The sequence below is a fragment of the Saccopteryx bilineata genome, chromosome 2 (assembly GCF_036850765.1).
Source record: "Saccopteryx bilineata isolate mSacBil1 chromosome 2, mSacBil1_pri_phased_curated, whole genome shotgun sequence".
Classification (NCBI taxonomy): domain Eukaryota; kingdom Metazoa; phylum Chordata; class Mammalia; order Chiroptera; family Emballonuridae; genus Saccopteryx; species Saccopteryx bilineata.
Genome location: NC_089491.1, coordinates 292,368,758 through 292,395,663, shown reverse-complemented (window position 1 = coordinate 292,395,663; position 26,906 = coordinate 292,368,758). Strand labels below are relative to the sequence as shown.

The 26,906-nt window shown below is 43.8% G+C and overlaps 1 protein-coding gene and 1 pseudogene across 1 annotated transcript in view; both read left to right on the top strand.

Annotated features, from left to right (window-relative positions):
- Nucleotides 1–26,906, top strand: part of NIBAN1 (niban apoptosis regulator 1) — a 147,622-nt gene that overhangs the window by 62,575 nt on the left and 58,141 nt on the right. The window contains exons 2-5 of the mRNA XM_066261330.1: nt 7,400–7,530; nt 11,486–11,617; nt 16,065–16,179; nt 21,153–21,320. Coding sequence (XP_066117427.1) covers nt 7,400–7,530; nt 11,486–11,617; nt 16,065–16,179; nt 21,153–21,320 — 546 coding nt within the window. The remainder of the gene's footprint in view (nt 1–7,399; nt 7,531–11,485; nt 11,618–16,064; nt 16,180–21,152; nt 21,321–26,906) is intronic.
- On the top strand, nt 2,350–2,698 carry LOC136324329 (ATP synthase subunit g, mitochondrial pseudogene; annotated as a pseudogene).

Genomic DNA, 26,906 nt, shown 5'->3' with positions numbered 1-26,906 from the left:
TTTTGCACCTTTGAGTTGTGAATTGGGGTTTCTGTGTCTCCACCCCAAGGTGCAAAGTGATGCGCCGGAAACCTGAGACTAAAGCTGATGTTATAGTTCACCAGGACTTGTCAACTTTGGCGATCCGAGAAACTCCAAGGAAAAGAAACAGTGGTGGACCGTGGACTCTGTTTTAGAAATATTAAACATAATTTTAGAGACACTACTCTTGTTCCTCCAAATTAATCTTCACCTGAAACCCCAACAGATTTTAAGAAACAGTTCCAAAGGCCATAAAACTGTAACATCGGAAAAAATGTTAATTTATTTTGGGAATGTCATAGAAAAAAAAATACAACCCCAAAGTGAAATGTTATAGAAATAAAACCAGATACAAATATAGTAACCTCAACTATTTAAAAATAATTGTAAAAATTATTAGAAGGAAATATACCAAAAATAGTGTTCAGGTTTTTATTTCTTTATGTGCTTATGAGCTGCTTTTCTAAAAGTGATTGAAACAGGAAAGAATCTGCATTTCAGAGAAGATTTTATAAAATATCATGTAGTTGAATTGACGCTGGGAATAATGGGGCACCTAGAAACCACCCCTATAAACAGTGTGGGTTGTTTTTTGTTTTTTGTTTTTTTTGTATTTTTCTGAAGCTGGAAACGGGGAGAGACAGTCAGACAGACTCCCGCATGCGCCCGACCGGGATCCACCCGGCACGCCTACCAGGGGCGATGCTCTGCCCACCAGGGGGCGATGTTCTGCCCCTCCGGGCGTCGCTCTGCCGCGACCAGAGCCACTTTAGCACCTGGGGCAGAGGCCAAGGAGCCATCCCCAGCGCCCGGGCCATCTTTGCCCCAATGGAGCCTTGGCTGCGGGAGGGGAAGAGAGACAGAGAGGAAGGAGGGAGAGGTGGAGAAGCAAATGGGTGCTTCTCCTATGTGCCCTGGCTGGGAATTGAACCCGGGTCCCCCTCACGCCAGGCCGATGCTCTACCGCTGAGCCAACCGGCCAGGGCCTAAACAGTGTTTTTCAAGGAGGAAAAGTAAAGATAACAACTAGATTTGAGTTGAACTACTACAGAGCTGGAACGTGAACAAAGAACCTCCTAAAATGAGAAAATATACAAATCTTTAGGTGCTTCAGACTCCGTGTAAGTTTTACCTAGTCCCTGATACAATTCCCATGGACTGGTCAAGAAAAACAAAGAAAGGCTTTTGTTTGTAAATAATTTCCCACATATCATTAAATGGACAAAACTCATCTGAAAAACTTAAAAGGAATGAGTCAGTAAGAGTCTGACTTTTTTTCCCCAAAAACAAATGAGTTGAGCTTCAGGAGTCTGTTTGTAAAAATAAGTATTCAAGCTGAGAACAGGGCCGTTCTCCTGTCTTGGGGTGTTGATGTGGGTTCCATGATTATGATGCATTGTACTTTACTTCACTCTTAAATATTTACACAGTCATTCTTTTATTCATCCACCAAATATTTGCTGAGTACATAGGTACTGTGTGCCCTTGGAGGAGAGATAAGCTGTATTTAAACAGTTGGAGCAAAAGCGGTACGCAGTTTCGGAGCATGCAATAGAGGGTGAGACTCTTTTCAGTTGGGGAGAGGCAGAAAAGCTTTTTCTTGGGTTGGGATTGCCATCTGGGCTTGAAGGGTCTAAAGGTGGCTGGCAGGGCATTTAGGTGGCAATGGATGGTGAAGGCCTGGGCACGTGCAGGGGACAGGGAGGTATAGTGTGAGGAGGAGGGGTGAGAAATGAGGGCAGTGTGGGCCAGGTCACCCGGCCTTAGGCGCTAGGCTACGTGGTTACTACTCTGGGAGTCGCCATGAGGAACTGTTGAAGGTGTTTATGAAGGTAGTGATGTTGTCTTGAAATGAGGTGTCAAATGAAACGTGTTAGAAAAAGACCCAGAGAATTGTGCCTCTGTGATTTGAGGTGGACCTTGTATGATTTTCAAAGGAGTTCCGTGGGAGCACAAATGGCAAGACTTGGTTCAGAAGGACAGTTCCCCTCTCTTACCTCTGGGCCTTGATCACCCTTTCTCTTGAGCGAGACCATGTGGGCAGCTTGGATTCAGCCTCTCCTGCTCTGCTCCATTGCCCTGGACCCACTCGGTCCACTTCCTAGAACCTGCCTACGCCACACTGAGCAGGATCTGCGTAACAGCGAGGACACTCCCCTTCCTACTCTGGTTTTGACTTCTTTTGGTTCCTCTTTTAGAGCAGAAAGGTAGTAAGTTTTTGGATCTGTTGTGATGCTGACATAGGGCAGATGAAGAGACTTTTTACATTGTTGTTAAAAAAGGTGATAAAGATTTGGTTAAACATGTAGGGAGATAGGGTCAAAGGGGATGGATTCAAGAAATACCGTGCAGAACTTCCATCCTAGAACCGTGGCTCAGTTTGTCCATGACCTCACGGAGAAAGCCCCGTGCTGGTAAAGGCTGCCGTAACTTACTTCAGACCTCGACTGGTCGCATCCTGGCACTATGCCAAGGTTGAGCAGATTCCTCCACCCCCTGCTGAGACCCTACAGCTATTCAACGCTTGAAAAAAAATAGCCAATAGAGCTCAAGCTGGCAGCTTCAAACAGCTCTTGAGGAAGCCCTGCTGAACGATTTGGTGGCCACTGAGGTGTGGATGTGGTTTTATGTCGGCGAGATCATAGGCAAGCCTGGCATCGTTGGCTATCATGTGTGAAGACCAACCTTTAGCATCTGGTTCGTTTTGGTTTATTATTTGAATATTCTTGGACCATGAGTGATCAGAATGCTATTTGGATAAAAAAAAAAAAAAAAGATATGTCAAAATCAACATTTTTTTTGTATCAAACACTGCATTAGAAAGGTCACAATTTCTCTTGATAATAGGTTGGGTTGTCTTTTGCCTTAATAACATTAATACCGCCTTAAATGCTTGTCTTTGCTTCACCTAAAAATGGGAAGCACATATGTGGATATACCAACCTGATGCACTTCATTTCCAGAAAAGGCTGGAAAAGGCCCTGAGGAAACTAGAACTTGCCACAATAGAGGAAATAGTAATACCATATTCTAGAGCAGGGGTCCCCAAACTACGGCCTCGTGGGCCGCATGCGGCCCCCTGAGGCCATTTATCCAGCCCCCACCGCACTTCCGGAAGGGGCACCTCTTTCATTGGTGGTCAGTGAGAGGAGCATAGTTCCCATTGAAATACTGGTCAGTTTGTTGATTTAAATTTACTTGTTCTTTATTTTAAATATTGTATTTGTTCTCATTTTGTTTTTTTACTTTAAAATAAGATATGTGCAGTGTGCATAGGGATTTGTTCATAGTTTTTTTTATAGTCTGGCCCACCAACGGTCTGAGGGACAGTGAACTGGCCCCCTGTGTAAAAAGTTTGGGGACCCCTGTTCTAGAGCTAAATCATGTCAAGTAAAGAATAAAATTTGGATGGTTTCTCTTTGCTAAAATCAGAGAAAGACCTTTTTGACCATACCTGTGTCTGTGTATGTTGAAATACTTGGTCATATTCTAAATAGGTATTTTTATAACATTAATGCCAAGACAGTGAATGAGAGCCACGACTTACATTTTTAATCTAATTTTGGTACCTGTATTCTTATTAATCTACCTGGTTTCATGATTTCAGAACCTACTTTTGCTGAAACAAAATGCCCTATGAATATTTAAACAGGGTTATAACTTAGTATCATCCATGGATCTAAAAAGTATATTATATCCTGAAATAAATAGAAGTAATTGGTTATCAGTCTAAAAAAAAACAAAAAGAAATATTGTACAAATAGTTGTGACAAGATCTGATGACTGAATATGGGCACGAGGAAGAAGGAATCAAGTGACTGTGCTGAGTTTTTTAACCTTTGTGAATTCAAGTGGTTTTGAAAGAGCCAGAAGACATTTTTCTTACTTTTACAAAGCTGAACTGAAGCTAAGTGTTGTGGTCAGAGCTGTCGAAGAGGAGGGTTTTTTTTAGCTTTAGTGATGATTACCCTGAAGGGTGTTATGAGCAGCCTGGGGAAGTAAGTTGTACCCACACAATGCCCAGCACAGGCTACAATGACTGAGGATTAGAAGAAATATGTACCAAAAATGCTGGGGTAATCCAGTGTGGAAGAAGCCCTTCCATTGCTTCTAGTCTTTACATTAGTGAGTAACTTCCTTTTAGTGAAAGGCCATGGCGCTGTGTTGTACAAACAATTTAAGAAAGGGAAGGGGATACTCAGTTGGGAAGTGGGGTGGGCAACAAAGACAATTCAATACCTAAAAATCCTGAAAACTGAAAACAAGCTGGTTTCAGCTGACATTTTATGTGGTGCCTGTGTGCTGACTCATTTTATTTGAATGCTTTCACGGTGGAATATTAAATGATAGTCATAATAGTCAAATTTTATTGAGCAACTAAAGTGTCAGACACTACTCTAGACTCTCTTTTACCTGCAGAATCCACATCATTGAATCCAGACAAAATCTTGTGAAAATGAATGTCTTATTATCCCTATTTTATAAGCAAGGAAATTGAGGCTCAGAAGGAGAGGCTCAATGTAACACAGCTACTGACTCATGCTTTCGCTTTGGTTTATTAATGCCAATGTTTTATTTAGTTGGTTTCAATTCAGGGATGCATTGAGGGCCTCTGAGGTGCCAATACATGTTTCTGAAACATCTGTGAAAATGTAGGTGATGTTTGTTTTGAGCGTGGAATGAGTGGGACCACTATTCTGTATTCATCTAGGCGGGATGGCCCCAGTTAGAGAGTTATAGTAGATGACCTGCTTTTGGCTTCTCCTCGATATCTTTGTTCAACTAAAGGACATTCCCTTGGTGGTTGGCTTGGGGGCCCATCATTGCCATTGCCATCAGTTTAATTACTATGGATTGTTGAAAACACCTTCCACATGCCAACTATAGTGCTGAGCACTTTACTGTATTATTTCATGTAATTACAATAACACTATGAGATTGTTCCTCTTGTCTTCATTTTATACAAGAGGAAGCTACATGAGTTGCCACTGCTGGTAAGTAGCAGAGGTGGTACTGAAACCCACATCTGTCTGACTCCGGAGACCATCACCCTAACCACAGTGGCATTCTGCCCCCACACCAGGCTTTTCTCAAAGTATCAAGATCCCTCCATTGGACTTTCTTGTATTTGGGTTTAGATAGGCTGAACTACTCTAGATCATTTGGGGTATTGCTTTAGGATCTCTTTCCCCTGGAACTTGTGATGTTGATAGCTATTTTACTTACCTTTGGGAGCTGTCATTAGGTTAATTACCCAAGCAAGCTCTCATCCCTTTTTTATGTGTTCCCCCGTTGATGATGCCTGATGGTACCATATGCAGTATGCAAATCACAGACGCATTTTTCTCACACACTGGGAGGGAGTGGTGGCACCCAGCACCTCAGCAGAAGCTGGGCATCCTCGAGGGAGGCTTGGAGATGTGGCAGGAAATCAGCTTTCGCTCATCATAAAGCGACATCCACCTCTTTTCATTTAAATCCATGTTCTTGCAGTTGTGCCAAAATTAGCATTAGAAACTAATAGGCAGCTCTTCAGCTAGACAAAATAGTGGTTACTTGGATCCAAAGTGGTTACGTGTTGATTGTTCAGATGTTTTGATGAGGGAATTCTCAATGATGTCGTACTCCTATGTAGAAAATTTATAGACAACAGTATTGAATTTCATGTTTTATGCACTATATAAAAGCTAATGAAAATTATAACCAATTAGACAGTTATAAAGCCTGTGTGTATTAAAGTGTTATGCAAATATTGATTAACAGTAATACCATAAATTCACAGAGCAAGCAAAAGCATGCCTGGTTCAGAGTATAGGAGCTTTCATTTGCATTTCCATAGAACCTATTATTAGTGAGTCTCAAAGCGCCTAACAAGTAGTAATTATTGAAGCCCATAAATAAGCTTCAAAATGTCATTTTATTGAGGGAATAAGCAAGAAGTCCCCTTTACCTCAGACATATCATGAGACCCAAACTCCTGAGCTAAAACAGACTTCTCCATGTAAAGAGAATATTCATGCACTATGGCTGTTTGGGGCTGTGATTCTATACGTTAGAAGTCGACAGCCGTGGACGCGAGGTTCTTGTATTGAGTATCTCAATGTGTGTGGTTAGAACTCTTAATGATTTTTAAAATTCTACAGGAGTAATAGTTCTAAACAAATCTTGCCAGTATGTTGCCTTTTAATACTTCTCTGTAGACTGTAATACCAAATTTGAAAGCAAAAATTCATGTGAAAGTATTTAAAACTATTTTGGAGCATTATATCAGGTTTCTTTTTCCTCAATAATTATTCTGAGGACTAACAGTTAATGGGACCTATAGTTATTTCTATACCCAGTAGCAAGTCTTTGAAAAGTTATGAAGATTTCTAATCTGCTTTAGAATACTCCTTGACTCTTTCTTCGTTATTTCTCCACTCCTTTCCTTCCTTTGCAGCTACCCTGTTCTTTAAAGCTAAGCACAGGTTGAAAAAACTCAACAATATTCCCAGTGCCTGACTCTCCCTGTTCCTCTATCTCAAGTCCTTAAGCTGCCCCCATGTGGTTGATTCTCAGCTTAATTTTCTTCTGGTGCCGAGAGGCCATATTGTAGTCGTAGGTCGCTCTTGTGAGGCATCTGTACTTCCAAGGTGATACTTCAGTGTTACGTAAATTCCAAGAAAAGTATGGGCTAATGGATACCTTCCTTTAAGCTTGGAGACACTGGAACCCAGAGAGAATGAGTGACTTGACTGGTTTCTGTCTTAATAGAATTGGGACTAGAACTCAGGTCTCTAGACTCATAGCACTTTTCTCTCTACCTCATCGTAATTTTATGGTGCGTTGAGTCACACACAAATATAATAATTTAAACCAGAAACACAGGACCAGAGCAAGAAGAAATAGTTTGTTGGTGTTGCATCCAGGGTTGGTGGTCAGCCAGATAAGAGGACAGATGGAATGAGGAGTGTGCAGAGCTGAAGTGGTGGGTACTGGGATCCCTGCTGTGCAGGAGTGGAATGATGGAGTTGGAGGGGAGTAAAGAGCCAGTTGAAGTGAGAACAGGGTGAGGCAGAATGGTAATTGTAGAAGATTTAAAGGATGTTGAGTTTATGGCCATGGCAATGGGTTGTTGATGTAAAATGAAGAGCAATTCTGTTGGTTATTGGATGGATGGTCCTTAGGGGCAACCAAGTCTCTCAGGATGAGGGGAGGGAGAGATACAGGCATGTGCCACATGCATCGAAGTTCTCGTTCTCAGGGTACGTGGACCAATAAATTCCTGGGGAACAGTGGTGTAAGGCAGCCTGGAGGACTGTTCATAGAATTATGTAGATGTGTGTTTATTCCATGAGAGATGCTACTTTTCTCAATTGTAACTTTCATATTTTTCCAGGGAAAACTGAGGCTGCTATCAAAAACTTCACTCCCTACTACCTTCGCCAGTACTCCGTGGCCTTCTGCAATCATGTGCGCAGTGAAGTTGAGCAGCAAAGGGATTTAACGTCACAATTTTTGAAGACCAAGGTAACCCATGGCTGTTTGGCTTACATACTTCTTCTCCCACTGAGAATGTTTTATAACTCACAGTATATCTGAAGGAAACAATCCTGTGAATAGCAGTTTTAAAAATATGTGTTCTCAAATCATTTCATGCTCAAAAAAACTCTATTTACCCAGAAGTTAAAACATATTATTTTTTTTATTTGCTGATGGTGTAATCCATATTTTAAGAAACTAGCATGATCCAAGTTTATTATGCTTTCCCCACACTGATACTTTGGATATCAGGGAATCTGGCTTGCTATACTGAAGTTTAATTTTAAAAAATCCTAATTTTAGTGCCTTGTACTATGGACATTTTTATTTTGGTCATTGATCAAATATGATTTTCTCTTCTAATCCTCTAACTTATCTTTTTTCCTTTGATCCATTATAACAATTATCCACGACCTCAACAAATAATTATTTACATTAACTATGTGCCAGGCCCTATTCCAAAAACTGGGGCATAAGATAAAGTCTCTGACTTTCTATTTATATTTAAATGTAAGAAATAAAGGGCCTGACTGGTTGGCTCAGTGGTAGAGTCTCAGCCTGGCATATGGATATCCCAGGTTCAATTCCCAGTCAGGCACACAGAAGAAAAGTACCCACTGCTTCTCCACCCCTCCCCCTCTCATTTTTCTCCATATCTCTCTCCTCCTCCCCTCCTGCAGCCATGGCTCTATTAGAGTGAGTTGGCCCCAGGTGCTGAGGATGGCTACATGGCCTCTGCCTCAGGTGCTAAAAAATGGCTTTGGTTGCAACAGAGCAAGGGCCCCAGATGGACAGAGCATCACCCCCTAGTGGGCATGCCAGGTGGATCCTGGTTGGGGCACATGCGTGAGTCTGTCTCTGCCTCCTCTCTTCTCACTAAATAAAATTTTTTTAAAATAAAATAAAATAAATAAGTGTAGGAGACAGGCAATAAACAAATAAACAAACGAATATCAGGTGATGATAAATGCTACAAAGAAAAATAAAGCAGTCTATTTTAGAGAAGATGGCCAGGGAAGCCCTCTGAAGAGGTGACACATGAGCAGAAACTAGAGTAAAATAAGCATAGGCTTTGTGCATACCTGTGGGAAGAGTGTCCCAGGCAGACGGCACAGCAAGTCCAGAGACCCTGCATCAGTGACAAGCATATCAGAAAAGCTGTGTAAGCAAGGGAGAAAGGATGGAAAATGACTGGAGAGTGACAGCTAAGGTTAGACCATGTGCGACCTGTAGACTATAGCTGGGTGTTTATCTTAAGTGTGATGGAAAGTTATTGGAAGGTATTGAATACAGAGTGACTTAGAATTTTAAGTAATCTTTCTGACCTCTCTATAGTGAAAAGATTACAGGGAAGGACAAGGGGGGGGAGATTGACGAGGAGGACACTGTAGTGTGGTGATGGTGGCAGTTACAAGGAAAGGTCCAAGTCAAGATGTACTTGAGATACAGCTGGCAGAACTTGATGGATTGGGTAAGAGATAACAAGAGGGAAATCAGTGATGATTTCTTCGTTTCTAGGGTAAACAAATAAGTGGAGGGAGCTGCCTTTTGGATAGAAGCCTCAGAAGTGGATAGAAAACATGAGTTCACATTTGGCATCTTATGTTTAAGATACTTATCTGACATATACTCGTGGAAATATTGAGTAGGTTGTTGAATGCTCTGATCTGGAGCTCAGTGGTGAGGTAGAAGCCAGAGAACAGAAGTTTGGGATTTCCTAGCTGATAACTGGTAGCAAAGCCATGGGACATAATAAAGGGAGAACAGAGAGAGAAGAAGAGGTTTCATGACCATCCCCTGACCCCTTCCATAGTTGGAGATCAGAAAGAGAGGGATCTGGCAAGATGAGCAGAGAAGACATAGCCAGTGGAAAAGAAGGAAAGTCAGGAAAGCGGAATGTTCCAGAAGGCAAATATAAAGGGGATTTTGAGAAGTCGGGAGTATTAAATGGGTCAAATGCTGCTGAGAGGCTGAGCAAGGTGACCAATAGTTCTAGCAGCATGGGTGTGTAGGGATAACTGATTGTTACCTCCATAAAACAGTGATTCTCAAAACTTAAGAAGCTTGTTAAAATGCAAACTCTGGTGCACACTCCCAGAGATTTTGATATACTGTAAGTATAGGGTGAGGCCACATTTTAAACAAGCATATCAGTTAATTTAAGTGGCCCAGCTTTAAGAACTGCTGAAAACCTAAGAACTACAGTATTAAGAAATCAGGCCCTGGCCGGTTGGCTCAGTGGTAGAGCGTCGGCCTGGCATGCAGAAGTCCCGGGTTCGATTCCCGGCCAGGGCACACAGGAGAAGCGCCCATCTGCTTCTCCACCCCTCCCCCTCTCCTTCCTCTCTGTCTCTCTCTTCCCCTCCCGCAGCGAGGCTCCATTGGAGCAAAGATGGCCCGGGCACTGGGGATGGCTCCTTGGCCTCTGCCCCAGGTACTGGAGTGGCTCTGGTTGCGACAGAGCGACGCCCCGGAGGGGCAGAGCATCACCCCCTGGTGGGCAGAGCATCGCCCCCTGGTGGGCGTGCCGGGTGGATCGTGGTTGGGCGCATGCGGGAGTCTGTCTGTCTATCCCCATTTCCAGCTTCAGGAAAAAAAAATACAAAAAAAAAAAGAAAAAAGAAAAAAGAAAAGAAAAGAATTCAGACCTGGCTGAGCAGCTCAGTTGGTTAGAGTGATGTTCTGATATGCCAAGATTGCAGGTTGGTTCCCTGGTCAGGGCACATATAAGAATCAGTAACTGAATGCATAAATAGGTGGAACAACAATTCAATCTCTCTCTCCCTCTCCTCTTCCTCTCTCTCTGAAACCAATCAATAAGTAAAAAACAACAAACCAACAAACAAACAAAAAACCCACCAACGCTATAAAGAGTTGAGCTTGAATGTGGTTTCAGTCTCATTTAGTGAGAAGAGTTGAGGCCCTCTCTTGCCTGTTAATGAGGCACCTAGGAGACTGCCTCATTTTGGGGGAAGACAGAATATTAAGTCCTGGGATTCGGAAAGATATTTATTTTATCCCACAGAAGAGTCAGGAAAACATTAGCATATCTATTTTCTCCGTATGGTACTTGTGAATTTTGCTTGAAAGTGGAGGGTTGAGTTTCTAAAGGCATTATGATTTTTTAATAAAGGGAAACTAGATGTAAATTCATGTGAAAGAAAGAGGTTCGTTTCTATATTTTGAGATAAAACAGAAACTGCACTGTGAGGCAGGGTGGGAATGATTCTTTACACAGTCTGCCCAGTGCGAGACCTAACTGGGCATCTTACAGAAACTCCCCTACAAGTGCCTGGCACCAGAGTTACTGAGAAATCCTCAAAGCTTTCAGTAGAAGAGAGAGCACTGAAATGTACTGGTTTCCTTTCTTCTTTGATCAGAGAGCCAACACAGTCTCCTTAAGAACAGGTATAGAGGTTCAGTGTTTATAGCCTGGGTCCCCAGGGCTACGGGGCCTGGAAAAACCATTGAGCATGGACTTCTGGGGCTGCCTGGAGGTGTGATGGCTAGGGGAACAGCCTGTTAATTCCCCTGTTCTTCAGGACTTAGTCCTGAGGCATATTCCCGGTGTTGGACTAAACGTCTGCAATTTATACTTAACTGCTTCACTTCCTCCTTCCACAGAGTTTATCAAGGATTTATTAAGTGCCGTGTGTATACCAGGCGTAACATTATTATTATAACCCTGTCCACCACTTCTGTTTCTGTAGCAAAATGGAGGAAATGAAAATCACAAAAATATCAATAAGATGCCTATTTGCATTTGGTCAGGAGGAGGAGGGAAGGGAAGTGTGGAGGGAGGGAAAGAGGCAACCATTTCTCCAGGATCTCAGCACAAGAGAGTTGCCTGAAATAGTTCTGCAAATGCCACGGACAGCTTAGCAGCAGCATGGTATGTTATCTTTTGTTAGCTCCATAATTAATCGTATTTATCTTCTTTAAGCCGCCGTTGGATCCTGGAACTGTTTTGTATGAAGCAGAGCTATCACAGTTTGCTGAAGATATAAAGAAATGGAAGGAGAGATATGTTGTGATTAAAAATGATTTTGCTGTGGAGAGCTATGAGAACAAAGAGGTGAGATATTTCCTGGTTACCCTGGGCTCTTGCAATATCCTTAACGATTGGATGGGTCAATTGTTGTGCCCTCTTCTTCAGGATCGATTCCCTTAATAAGCATTCTCTCTTGAGCAGGTACTCATTTCAGTTAACAGATGTTTACTGAGTGCCTGTTATAAGCCGCATATCATAAAAGGTTCTGGGCGTATAGCAGTGAATCTGACAGATGCTCGCAGTCTAGTGGGCAAGACAGACTTTGAGCAAATAATAGCAAGTGAACGTGAAATAGGTTATGCCCAGTGACCAGCGCAGGAGCCTTTTCTCTGATCATTCCCCTTTAAGGTCATTCCCAGTCACTGCCCCGATATCACTCTCTTTGCTCTGTGTCTCCATGTCTTCCCACACTTACGCCTCCTACATGAGAGGTGGCTGGGGAGTTATTTAGTAAGAGTGTGATTGAATTTGCACGAGTTCCTAGCAATTTAGAACACTTACATACTTATACCACTTATACTTAGGGACCTTCCCCCCCCCCTTTTAACTTCTTCCTCATTATCTCATTTTTTTTCTTGCCTGTGACACGTGGAGAAAATGAGATAATGTATGTCAAGGGCCTAGCACCTGGGAAGACTTCAGTTTTCATTGGTTCCCATTTATTTCCCCATGGAAAGTGTAATGGTGGAGAGGAAAGAACACTGGGCCGGGAATTTAGAAAACTCGTGTAGGTTGGTCTTCAATTAAACTGGATGGAGAGTTAGGCTGAATGATCCCAGTTCCTTTCAAATCTCATACTGTACATATTTTAAATCTACATAGATTCTCAAGCTACCTTTGAAATGAATAGTTATTATTATTATTATTATTATTATGAGCGAGAGAGAGACAGTAAGACAGACAGAAAGGAACAGATAGACAGGAAGGGAGAGAGATGAGAAGCATCAGTTCTTCATTGCATCACCTTAGTTGTTCATTGATTGCTTTCTCATATGTGTCTTGACTGGGGGGCTACAGCAGACAGAGTGACCCCTTGCTCAAGTCAGCGACCTTGGGCTCAAGTCAGCAACCATAGAATCATGTCTATGATCTCACACTCAAGCCAGCGACCCCGCGCTCAAGCTATTGAGCCTGTGCTCAAGCTATTGAGCCCATGCTCAAGCCAGCGACCTCGGGGTTCTGAACCTGGGTCCTCAGCATCCCAGGTCAATGATCTGTCCACTGCGTCACCACCTGGTCAGGCATGAATAGTTTTTATTTATCAATTGAAAGTTGTAACAGATGTAAAACCCTGTTCTCTTGACTCTAATAAGTTCAAGAACAAGCAGGAAAACCACCCCCGATACTCTGAGCAACCCCCCTGGTGCTAAACCTTTAGGAAGAAGCTTCAGACTGACAGACAAATGGGTTTTCTTCCTATTTCTGATGGAAAATAGAAATAACACACAATACAAACTTATTCCACAGGCAAGCAGGTAATGCCGTCTTGAGTAGTCTTATTCTTTTCAACGTTCATTAAGCTCATGTTTTCTCTGCATAGCTATATTAGGATTTAATTCAACACTTGATTTGTTCTCTGAAGCAAATTACTAATACACCACAAATAACAATGATAATAATAACAAATCATGTTTATTTTGTCTGGCATGGTACAGTGTCCTCTCAGGGAAGTTGGAGGAGAGGCAGTATCATCTAATAGTTGATATTGTGGACTTGGACTTACACCTTTATCAGTTACTAGATGTGTCCTTTCATAGATCATACATCTCCTTGAGCCTGAGCTTTCTCACCTGTACAGAGGTGCACAGGAACCCTTCCTCATGGTGTTGCTGGGAGCATTAAACAAACCGTGCATTGCAGCAGTCGGCACATGGCCAAGCACCAGTGGAGCCCAGTTCAGAGCGGTTGTGGGTGTGATGACTGAATGTTTGGGAGGAAACACTCACAGAACTTACCCTTGGATTGATGATGCTTTCACCATATTTGGCACTAACTGGAGTTTCATTTTGAATCGAAATTGGTGGTTTTCCTCTTTTCATTTTTTAAAACATTTCCCCCAACTTTCCATTTATTTGCTCATTATTTTCAAATGACCCTATTTGGATTTTTAAGATATGGTTACTGAGTTGGATAATAACCACATATTAAAATTTTTTTGCTCATCATTTTCAAAGGATCCTGTTTGGATTTTTAAGATATGAATTTTTAAGGTATGTATGGTTACTGAATTGGATAAGAAACAAGTATTTAAAAAACTTGGAAATTAAACTAATGCCATGCAGTTTGTCATAATTCCTCAAAGTTTTTTTTTTTTTTTTCTGAAGCTGGAAACGGGGAGAGACAGACAGACTCCCGCATGTGCCCGACTGGGATCCACCCGGCACGCCCACCAGGGGCGACGCTCTGCCCACCAGGGGGCAATGCTCTGCCCCTCCAGAGCATCTCTCTGCCGCGACCAGAGCCACTCTAGCTCCTGGGGCAGAGGCCAAGAAGCCATCCCCAGCGCCTGGGACATCTTTGCTCCAATGGAGCCTCGGCTGCGGGAGGGGAAGAGAGAGACAGAGAGGAAGGAGAGGGGGAGGGGTGGAGAAGCAAATGGGCGCTTCTCCTATGTGCCCTGGCCGGGAATCGAACCCGTTTCCCCCGCACGCCAGGCCGACGCTCTACCGCTGAGCCAACCGGCCAGGGCCCAAAGTTTTAATAATAACATATTTTTTTGTTTTTTCATTTATAGAAGAGTATGTTTTTAAAAATTACACCTCACAGGTGTACATTCATTACCTACAAATTGCTGCTTATTTTACTGAGTGTTCAGTTTGGGCTGGTAATTAAGCAGGAAAGGGATAAGCACTCTTGTTTCATAATTATTTAATTTGCACTTCCTGTACGCTTGCATTGGGTGGACAGACCTAGGTGTGAATGCTGGATTTGTGACCGACTCACCGATGGGCCACTGGCAGGGCATGGAACCTCTTTTCTCATTCATACGATGGAAATAGGAACTAATACACAGTGCTGCTTTTAGGATTAAATAATAGGATGTTTATAAAAGCTGAGGCCAGCCTGAATCAAACTGCTTCTAAACCTTTTCAAAATCACACACCTTTTTTTTTTTTTTTTACAGAGAGAGAGTCAGAGAGAGGGATAGATAGGGACAAACAGACAAGAACGGAGAGAGATGAGAGGCATCAATCATTAGGTTTTCATTGTGACACCTTAGTTGTTCATTGATTGCTTTCTCATATGTGCCTTGACCTTGGGCCTTCAGCAGACCGAATAACCCCTTGCTCGAGCCAGCGACCTTGGGTCCAAGCTGGTGAGCCTTGCTCAAACCAGATGAACCCACACTCAAACTGGCGACCTCGGGGTCTCGAACCTGGGTCCTCCACATCCCAGTCCAACGCTTTATCCACTGCACCACTGCCTGGTCAGGCACCACACAACTTTTGATTCTTCTCTGTTATGCTCTGGGTCCCTGATATGCTTAGGCAGTCATGAGTGGTTTTCACAAGTATGAAAGCAACCTTCTCAGATATATGAGAGTTTGTTTTGTTTGGGTCTCTACAGTCACTACCTTATAGATAAAGAAGGTGTTATTCTTACTCATATTAGGTTGCCCTGATCAGCATTATTTTAGTTATTACCAAGAGTTCACTGGACATTTTTGGGTCCCACAGTTGTTTGGCTTCAATTCTCAACTTGCCTTTAGCTTGTTATTTTTAAAATCTTGCCTAGACTTAAGCCCTGCTATCAGATACACACAACTAAATTTTATCTTATCTTTATGTCCTTGTGGGCCTTTCTGCTTCACAAACGTGTTAGTGCCTTAGTAATGTTCTCCCCTTGCCTCCTGTACGTGACCCAAACAGCAGAGCTTTCTGGGTGCTGGCCAGAATTGGTTCTGATGTCATTATATTCCCCTGCCATTCCAGATCACTTTACTGCAAAACAGTCTCACCTCCAAGGGCAAAGTGGTGGCATATTTATCATAGAAACATTTCTGTTTTGGGTGAAAATCCATGGCAACCATGATTGCAGTTACCTGTCGCCCAGTCTCATTAGTCATCAGCCTCCAAGCATTTGTGTAGTAAATGTCTGTATGCATCATCACCATTGTGGTTACTAGAATGATTCAGGTGCCTGAAATGGCGTGGTGCAGGGTTTCTAGAAGCTTCTAAGATCGTGTTTTCTTCATTTGAAAAACATACCAATAGTGACTCTTCTTTGAGATTAGGCACTCTGGCTTACCGTGTTGTGACCATCACACAAAAGTACTAAAGTAATACCTTGCAAGTAGCAGTTATGCAAAGTGTATTTTTTAAATCAATAGCTCTTACTCGATGACATAGTGTGGGAATTGTTTTACCTCTGAGTGTCTGTGTCCGGGTCTGTCTATTTCTAATATTCTTAATGTTTTTCAGAAATCTATATGGGGAAAAAGGATCACTCATTTCTGTTTTTCCTTTCCCAGGCCTATCAGAGAGGAGCTGCTCCTAAAAGCCGGATTCTTCCTGCTGGTGGCAAGGTGTTAACCTCAGAAGATGAATATAATTTGTTATCTGATCGGCATTTCCCAGACCCTCTGGGTGAGTCTGAGCATTCTTTCCCAAGGCAAAATTCCTAGACTTGCTTTGTTTAGCTAGACCATGGTTCTCAAGGGGGGCAGGGGGCAGGGGCAGTAACACTGTCCGGGGAGATCCGGCTGTGTGTGGAGACATTTTTGGTTGTCACAACGTGGGAGGAGTTGGATGTCACAAGGCATTTAGTGGGTGGAGGCCCAGGATGCTGTTGAACATCCTGCCATGCACAGAACAGCCCCTGACGATGAAGGATTATCTGGCATACAATATCAACAGTCGCTGAAGGTGAGAGATTTTGATTAGACACTCATACTTCATAGACAAATAGGAGACGTAGTTTCCCGAATTTAGGTAAACATTGTGCCACTTCTCTTATTTTAAATCACGTACATACACAAGCAGTTGCTGTGTTTCTAGTGCATCAAAATTATGCCACTGCCTGGGCATCTTGAGGCTTTTGGGATATATTGGAGGCTTTTCTAGCACTCCATAGGACCGTGAAAATAAATATCATACATAGGACCCAGTCTGTGAAATGTATGATCTTATCTTTCAGTAAGCTGTCAGGAACTATTATTCTAATTTTAGGAAGCTGTTCAATAAAATATCCTTAATTGATAAAATGTTTTTTTTTCTTTTTTTTCTTTTTTTTGGTATTTTTCTGAAGCTGGAAACGGGTAGGCAGACAGACTCCCGCATGCGCCCGACCGGGATCCACCCGGCACGCCCACCAGGGGGCGATGCTCTGCCCATCCGGGGCGTCGCTCTGTTGCAACCAGAGCCATTCTAGTGCCTGAGGCAGAGCCCACAGAGCCATCCTCAGTGCCTGGGCCAACTTTGCTCCAATGGAGCCTTGGCTGCAGGAGGGGAAGAGAGAGACAGAGAGGAAGAAGAGGGAGAGGGGTGGAGAAGCAGATGGGCGCTTCTCCTGTGTGCCCTGGCTGGGAATCGAACCTGGGACTTCCGCACGCCGGACCGACGCTCTACCACTGAGCCAACCGGCCAGGGCCTCGACAAAATGTCTTTTTGGGTTGTTTTTTTTTTTTGTATTTTTCTGAAGTTGGAAACGGGGAGGCAGTCAGACAGACTCCTGCATGCACCCAACCGGGATCTATCCGGCATGCCCACCAGGGGGCGATGCTCTGCCCATCTTGGGGCGTTGCTCTGTTGCAATCAGGGCCATTCTAGCACCTGAGGCAGAGGCCATGGAGCCATCCTCAGTGCCCGGGCTGCGGGAGGGGAAGAGAGAGACAGAGAGGAAGGAGAGGGGGAGGGGTGGAGAAGCAGATGGGTGCCTCTCCTATGTGCCCTGGCCGGGAATCAAACCCGGGACTCCTGCACGCCAGGTGACGCTCTACCACTGAGCCAACTGGCCAGGGCTGACAAAATGTTTTTAATAAGTGTTACAGTAACTCATAGCTACAGTATAAAAAAGCATTGAATTAATTAGCATATTTGTAAACAATAGCCGAATGCTGCCATGGGAAGAGCACTGAACTGAGAACAGGAAGACTGGATTTTTTATTTAGTTCTAACCACACCCCCTACCAAGTGTTTTCCCCTAGTGTTCCTGAACCTCTCTGATTGATGTTTCTCCAACTCCAGGGCCTTGAACTTGAAAATCTAGAAGGATTTTTCCATCTCTAATATACTTGGATTCTCATTCATTCTACTTTTTCCATGTAGAGAAAGTGACGGATGATATGTATATATAGACCAAGTAGTGCATTTCATAGAGATTCATGAACTGTGTAATAATTCCATCTGACTTTGTGTAAATCATCCCACACAGTAATTACTTGGTTTCTTGCAGAGAGCACTGTTTCTTATTAATGGGTATAATCATTTCATTAGAGTTTATGGAGAAAATATAGTTACTTTTTCAATTGTTATTTTGGTGCAGAATGCTTAGCATAGCGTTTTTAATCGCACTATTATTAGATTAGTACATGGACCATAAACCTAGGTTTGCAAACTATTATTAAGTAATTCAAGCTAAAACAACACTTTATGTGCACGATACATGTTATTATATTTTCTTTCAACATCTACTTATATGTCATCGTGGCTCTAGAGTTACTGCTGGGACTGGGAATACCAACATGTTGAGTCTTCAGAATCTCCCCCAAAAGACTTTCTAATGAAATCAGTCAGAACAGACAATATATTTACTGACTTATTGATGAAATTATATCAGAAGGAGTGAAAAGGGGTAAAAATCACAAGTCCTGTGTGACTAATGCCATTTGGCTCAGGACTTCAGATTGGGGCATGTCAATGACTTGTTATTGTATGGTGTGGCCTTCTGAGTTTTAAAAATAGAACATTTCTACAGTAGATCAATTGTGATATTCTTGTAACACAGCTCGGGGGGGAAAATGCAGACCAAAGGCATCTGGGAAATTGTTGTAAAAGGTTAAATGAGAGATATCTAGAGGCCAATAGGAGTGAATTGTATAGGGCTTTCTGAAGCTTTTAAATACAAAGGGTCGATGTTCTTTTAGTTGTTTGTACAAAATTGTGACATCTTGAAAAGGGCAAGAGTCGTTTGACAAAACCACGTTAACAGATGCGATACTAATCCTATGGGGAAGGATAAAAGCACAATAAAGATGAGAGGAATTCATCTCACTTGAGAAAAAAGCACTGGAGGCATATCAATAAATGTATCTTCCCTATGTCTATTCTGCTAAGATGAGGTATTAAAGGTGCTCTTATGTCTTGCTGAAAGTGACTTATTTATTTGGCATCCTATTAGTCAGACTGTGGTTTGCCACACAACAACAAAAAAAATCAAATTAAATACACAAAAGTTTTATTATCTTGTTTAAAGTATTTGGATATGAGCAGTCCAGGGCAGGTGTGGCAATGCCATGAATGTCAGGGACTTGTTCTAGCTTTCTTCCCCCTTTTACTCTAAGTTGTGGCCCTTGTTGACATAGTTTAGGTGGCCTTGGAGAACCAGCCTGGCATTCTCAGTCCAGAGAGCAGGAAGGGGCCAAGGGGAGGAGATAGGAACATTCTCTCTCTTTAAGGATACTTCCAGGAAGTGTCACTGCCTCTGCAGTTGACACCCCATTAACTAGAACATGGTGGCTGTGGCCCTCCACTCTGAAGTGGAGGCTGGAAATGTAGACCTTATACCGTGCAGCATTTGCCCCACTAAAAATCAAGGATTGTATCACTGAGAAAGAAGGGAGAATAGATATGTGTGACAACTAGAGACCTCTGCTACAGTGGTCATTTATGCTGATTCATTTTTAGGTCATCATGTGTCAGATAATTTACTGATGGGCCCCAGTGTGTGCTCCCAGTGCATTTTTCTATGTCCCCTTCAGGTTCCAGGACACTGAAACAGCTTACATATAGGCTCTGGGAAATCTAGTCTTTTTCTAAGCCTATCTTGATTTATTAATGTGCCAGTAGCAAGAGTCGGTTGTAGAGCCGCCCTTATGGTATGATCCATTTCTTGGAATGCCTAGGGCTTTCAGTGGCTTCTTGTGGGGGCCCTTCTTCTCTTTCTTTCCCCAAGACCAAGGCTTATGATGTTGGCCAGGAGCACAGGGATCATTCTTCATCTACTTGCTGTCCATGCCTTGGGGCATAAGCTGGGTTTCATTTAACCACGTGCAAGATCATATCATTGTAATGCCTGGAAGGGAACAAAGTATAGGTAGGGGACCTGAATAGTAGTAGGGCTTAACATGAGTCTCTTGAAATTGATTTTGAGGGAAGAAGTAAACACTTCTGTTGTTTAAAGTTTTTAAAATTTCCTGGGACAATGTGGCACATTTATTCACTCAACAAATTATAGCTCAGCATATAAAGGGTCCGTGGCTGTGCCGTGTGTTGAAGATGCAAAGATATGTCCAATGCAGTCTCCATCTCCTGGGGGCCCCAGGGCAGTGGTTCGGCTTCCTGGGGAGAACCACTGAGGGAGCTTATCTCAGTCTGTGCCCCCGCTCCCAGTGTGGGTGCCGGACACGGAAACAGAGCACTACAATATTTTGGAAGAACAAGGTAAGGAGTACCCAACTCTGTCTCAGATGGCAGAGGAAGGTACCCTAGAGCAGGTGTCTTTTGGATTGACTTTTGAAAGAAGAATAGGAATGTTCTATGCAAAATCAGGACGGAAGGGAAAGAGGAAAGGTAATATAACTGCAGAAGCAGTGTGCAAAGGCACGGACTCAGTGACCACACTCAGAGAGAGTGGAGACTGAGCGTGGTGTGGAGGCCAGTTCAGGGTAGGAAACCGGCACCAACACTTCACTGGGGGATGGAGAGAAGTGACAGAGGAAGCAATAAAAGTGACAAAGAAAAGACAATTTTTAAAAAGCATAAAGGACAGCAAGAGAAAAGTGCTCTTGGAAGTCATGGAAAGAATCTGTTTTCAAAAGAAAGGGTAGTTAGCAGCAACAGATGTTCCAGATCAGTTTGAAAGGATGGATAACAAAGGAGAAGCCATAGGCTGGCAGTCAGGGTGGCATAGTGACCCTGGCCATTTGGTTTCTGGAGTGGTGAGGCAGGAACAAGACTGAGGTGAGAACAGTGTTGATGGTGTGGAAACAGAAAATGACAGGGAGGAGGCAGAGGGGACAGGACGGAGAGCAGAGAGGGTGACATGGAGCCTGGGAGCCAGTAGGGTGAGTAGCTGCACAGGTGGACGGGTTAGCTTGCAGAGGCCAGTGGGGAAGAGGGAGCTCTGCTTGCTCGTTCCATTGATGTGAGCAAGTTGGGAAGGATTGCGTCTGATGGCCTGGTTGTCCCTGTGGGGTAGGTGAGGCCACTCGTGAAGCTGGTGGAGCGATGTGAGAGGAGCCTGAACTCCCATTCCCCCCCCACACACACACACACACATCTAAATGCCACCTTTCCATCCTATGGCCTGCCCCCAGAGAGTTCCCTTCACAGCCCAGACTAAGGATTTAAATAAAAGATGCCCATCTTGAAACATCTTTGTGTTTTCAATACTTCCGTAGCATCCAACGAGAAGGAGAACGCTCAGCCCTTCGTGGTCCTGCCGAAGGAGTTCCCCGTGTACCTGTGGCAGCCGTTCCTCAGGCACGGCTACTTCTGCTTCCACGAGGCCGCTGGCCAGAAGAAGTTCAGTGCCCTCCTGAGCGACTGCATCAGGCATCTCAACCACGGTACGGCCCGCCCACCCACTTGTCCCCAGCCGGGCTGCTTTTTCTCTGTTGATCTGGTCAGTCATCTGCTGGGATGCTTCCTAGAAAAAGCCACAGACAGTGATGCTCTAGGAAGGAGAGGGAAACCGAGCAGGTATCTCATGGCACAGGTGGGCACGCATTTGCAAAATATGTAAGTTTGCATGTTGATTCCTTCCTCCTCCTTTCTCCTGGTTTTTAAAAATCTAAATGACAGCAAGAATATGGCAGTTGTCCTTGGGAAAAAATCCTAGTCCTTATGACACTTTTTGTTTACTTCCATCTTTATTTCTGAGTAATAGTTACTCAACACTTTAAGGTACTGAAGAATCACCTAGAAAACTTAAACACAGATGTCTGGGCTCTACTCTCAGCTGTTCTGATTCACGGGGTCTACGGTGTGCCCCGAGTTTACTTTTCTGACACACTGCCAGGGGCTGGTGACCGCTGGTCCATCGACCGCACTTGCAACGGTGTGGCTTCAGAACTCTATGCCTTGAGGTATGGATTCAATTACCTTTGTGTCTATAAAAAAGACGTTCCATTCCAATAAGTCGCGTTTTTGCCGAATGGAGGTGAATGCTACTATTCTAGACTCCATGAAGCCTTCGGTTACAGATACTTCCTGAGATAACTTGATAGTTGTCAAAGTTCAGGTGTTAGAGAGTAACTAGCGGTTACTGCGTAGTGAAGAAGGGAGCTCAGCATGTCAGCCTCTTGGAGTGGGTTGCATTGGAGTTATCACCTCATCCATCTGTGCCTTGGTTTCCTAATAAGGCTAATGTCGTTGTGCGTTTACTTAAAGTTCTGGTGTTTCCCTGAGAGTGTCGGTCCCACAGACCAAATGTCACTAGTGCTGCATGTCAGCCAGTTCTCAATTTTAGCTTGCATTTTGATAGACTAATGGAAAAAAGATACTGTCATTCTGTTTTGCTATAGCAACTCTGAGCAACATTGATCATAATATTGTCTCATAACTAGTTAGAGACTTTATAAACGTAATACCCTTATTAATAACTTTCCATGTGGTTTGGGTGTTTTAAAGTCAGAATCTTCCAGCACTGCCTGCTCCTTCTGGCTTGTTTGTCAGTGCATTTACACCTCTGTGTTTGGGGCTTGGGTCTAGTACGAACAGGCAGCTGGCACGAAACGCAACAACCACAGTTTCCTAAGCAGAGAATATTCTTGGCCCAACCAGATGGGACTTGCTTCATTCCTCTTCCATGGACATAATAGGAATTTCTCTGGGGAGTCTTTGGAGGTCATGTAGCCTGCATTTAGACTCCATTTATGGAAGCTTTGAGTTGATTCGAAGCCCGATTCAGCTCTCCAGTGCATTTTCTAAGGCACTAAGATAATGAGGTCTAGCCATGTTGCCCTGGTTCTGTGTCACATTCCTCTGTCCAGAAACCACTTTTCCTCACTGAGACTTTATGCAGATTTACTGTGATTTGGCACCATTTCCAGGAGCTCCAGACCGAGCCAGAGGCCATGAAAACATTGTAGGGAGCAGTCCTTGACTCTCATGAGCCGATGAGCTCACGGGTCTTCCCCTTCTCGCTTCTGTGGCTGTGTTTTTGGCAGCACAACGTACCACTCATCTTTATTGAAGCATTTTTTATTTGTTTTAGTCTCTACCTGTTACTCCATGTGTGATCTTGAGTTAACCAATAAGAGGCTTCGCAGACTCCTAGTTAACCATTATTTTTTTCCATGATTATCAGAAGAGTTTAGAAATAGATGTAAAATTAGGGCTGTGAGACTGACCTTCAGGAGGTTGCTGACTTCTGCCCCTAACTAACTGGAGTAAGCACTGCACCCTGCTTCTATGGCTTCGCTGGCTCAGGCCACCACGCACCTCTGTTGACAACTAGGTATGGGACGTTCCTGCAGCTGATGGCGGACCACGACTGACACTGTCCACTCACAGATCTTCAGGGGGATCTACCCTCCCACCCCACCCCAGTTTTGTTGAGATATAATTGTTATATAATATTGTATTAGTTTAATGATTTGAAAAATGATCGCCACAAAAAGTTTAGTTAACATTCATCATGTCACATACTCACAATTTTTCCTTGTGATGAGAACTTTTAAGGTCTTACTCTGGTTGCCACTTGACCATATTGTACATTCCATCCCCAGAATTTCTGATACCTGGAAGTTTAGACCTTTGACCCCGTTTCACTCATTTCTTCCACCTCCTACCCCCTGCTTCTGCAACTAATGGTCTGTTCTCTGTTTCTCTTGAGTTTGATTTTATAAGATACCAAATAGAAGTGCGATAGTATGCACTGTCTTTCTCTGTCTGACTTATTTCATTTAGCATAATGCCCTCAAGGGAGATTTGAGGGAAGATCATTTTCTTGCCTTTGTGGTTGGTTCCACCAAGGATGTCTGTCACTTGGGGTTCCCAGGATACCTCCCTTAGGGTTCAAATCCCACCAATACCCAGCCCACTGGCCCCAGGAGTTCTGCGCTGGGCTCGCACTGGTTGAAGTACCCACCTCCAGTCATTTTGAATCCAAACTTCCTTATGGGTTGTATTCATTTCCTATTTAACCCTGATAGAGGGCTTTGATCACACCGTGGTCCTGGACAATGTCTCCTAAGGTAAGTGTAAAGCCAATAGCTGTGCCACCCTCAAAGTTGCCTGGCCCGTGTAGGTTTAGGTTCACATTTAAATCAGATCAATCGTAAAGAAACAGTGGAGCCAAAAACTGGTGGTCCATTTTCCTTTATTCTAGACTCGCACTTGGCAAGCGAGAAAAACACACAGCGGGAAAACACTTCCCTTTCCATTCAGGGCTCCCAAAGCCACGGACTCATCCGAGTTTTGCTATAAGCAAAAGCTTCCACCTCACCAGTCTTATTCACCTCTGTTCCCATCTCCTTCTCCTCCACACACTGGCTTCTCCTTCAGCACTCCGCTACTTTGGCTGGCTTCTCTCCCCCATGTGGTCTTCCTCCCCTGGAAAAACGTGATCTCCTCCTCTCTTTCTAAGAACATGGTTTCTTTTTCCCAAAATGGCCTCCTAGCTCCTCCTTTTAAAACCTTTTGGCGTGAAAGCCCTTCCCCCAACACACATTAGCATAACTAAGCCCCTTCCCAAGCCAGAAAGGTAATTAGCTGTATCACACGAGAGCATCACCCTGTGAGAGCAGTGGCCATCTTTAACAGAGTGAGCATAAATTAACTTATCTGCCCAACAGTAAGTAAGGACAAATAGAGGGCTGTCTGCTCCTCCTTCCTTCAAGAAAGGAAGCAGCCTCTCGATGCCTTAAAGATTCTGAGGAGCACAGAGGCATGTGTTGTGTGTGTGTGTGGGGGGGGGGGGGGGGGTTTGGCACCTCTTCATTGAACAGGCGTATGAAAACACCATGATTAACATTAGCAGAACATCCCTCTCCAGCGTACTGGACTAAAGATCCAATTCACTGCATGACTTGTGCCTAGAGCATTTACTGACCCTGTCCTTTAGGAATTACTCTGCAATTCCTTTTCTCTGATGAGGGAAGGTCGGGATCTAAATGTCTACTGCCACAAAGTGGGACTTCTATAAAGCCACCATATCCCAAGGTAGTTCTGTTGCCCAAAATTCAGTCCTGTTCTCCAGAATTTTGTTTGCACAATACTGGACTTATGCTACATTGTAGTTATAGGGATATACTTAAAATTCTCAGCAAATGTAGACTGCTGCACACTTGCAGTGTGATGGGATGGTGATCATTATGAATGCGTGTCTGTCCTTGCAGCTCAGGATAATCGTTTCTCGGCAGGGAATTTGCAGGAAAGGGAAAAAGTGTTTCTGGCAGGCAGACTAGGATCTGTGGGGGCCAGGAAGAGAGTTAGAGCAAGGGCCATTAGAGGAACTGAAAGGATTATGTGTGGCTGGTGCTCAGAGAGGAGCTAGGAGCCAAGTGAAGATGGGAAGATGAGCCGTGTCCAGGCTATAAAGGGCTTTGCAATGCATATTAAGGGATTTGCACTTTATTCCAACAGCAGTAGGAAACCATTAAATGGTTTTAAGCAGATAAGCAACTCGGTCATTTATCCATTTTAGAAAGGTCACACACACACGGGAGGGCTGCAGGCTGGGACGCTGGGAGGCCACTTAGGAAGTTGTGGCAGGCAACAGATGGTGTAGCTTGCACCAAAGGGACCATGGAAATGGCAAGAGGTGGCTGGATGAACGAGATAGCCAGGAAGTCAAATTAATAGAAACGAGGAATAGGTGACGTGGGAGCGAGGCAGCAGTGGGCCACCGAAGGAAGAGCCGGCATTGCTGCCATCCTCGGGGGTGGAGACCTTGCAGGAGGAGAAGCTGGTTCCAGGGAAAGAGGTTGGTGTCCGGTATTGCAGATGTCAAGAAGGAGGCACGTGGGGACAACCAGGCGGCAGGCGCACGTACAATGCGGGAGAGCAGGAACACAATCCGGTGCGGAGACACAGGCGGGAAGGTAGCAGCCTGGGTGTGGCCGTCGAAGACCTGCTGGCTTTGGAAGAAGGATGTAGCCTGCAAACCCCACACAGGCACAGGCTGTCTTTCATCTCTGAATTCCCCCGAATTGGCCAAGGGTCCGGTGCGTGATGCGGGGTCTGCAAACATGTCCACGCTCCATCCTTGGGTAGATTTGCAAATAGGCCCATGTGGGAAAAAACATGGGGCATGTGACTTGCTGCAGCTTAAAGATGCTTAAAGTAAAATGGATTGGTGCTTTTGTGTTAAGTACTAACTTATTCACTCACTACGTGGATCTATGATTTTACTATAGAAACTTTAAGCAACATTTTTATTAGGAACACAAAGCCCTTGTGAAATTGGGTGACTTATCCTCTTCCCACTCAATTGCCAGTGTCTCTTCTGTATTTTATTTCAAGTTCATCATCATCACCCTGCTTCGGAACTCATATAAAACATTCCCAGAGGCTCTTAGGTGATCTTACTTTTGCCAGTTACTCCCACTTCCTTCTACATGTGACAGTCAGATAAATCATCTTCAAGCAATTTTTGATTATAAATTTTTAGTGGCATTGCCGTTGTCAAAAAGGTGAAACCCTTCATGCTAAAGAGACCGGCTGGCTGACGTCTTACTGTTCCCAAGCACAAGCATCCTTCACCCAACCTGGCTGCCCTACCTCACCCACCCAAGTCAAATGGAAGTTTTTTGTGCACATCTTTGGCCTTTTAATATACCTGGAACACCCACTCCTCACCTATTCAGATTCTTTCTTCCTTCTTTGAGAACAAGCTTCAGTCTGACCCCTACCACGAGAGCCACAGAGATAATTTCACTAGTACCTATTATCTGTCCCATTGATCAAAGGGTCACTACCTTCTGCCTTCCACGATTCATTTTCACGTCTAGTTGTCCTGTTTCTCTAATGCCAGCCAAGGCTTGTGAGGGAAATCTTGTGTCAGACTCTCTATCCCCCGTGGTGCTCAGATATCTTGTGTCTCACAAAACGATTCAAAGACACTAATGACTTAGTAACTTAATACTAAGGTAAAACTGATTTCAGAATTTCAGTGCGATTTTAGGGAGGACAATTAGAAGTCTGGTTTG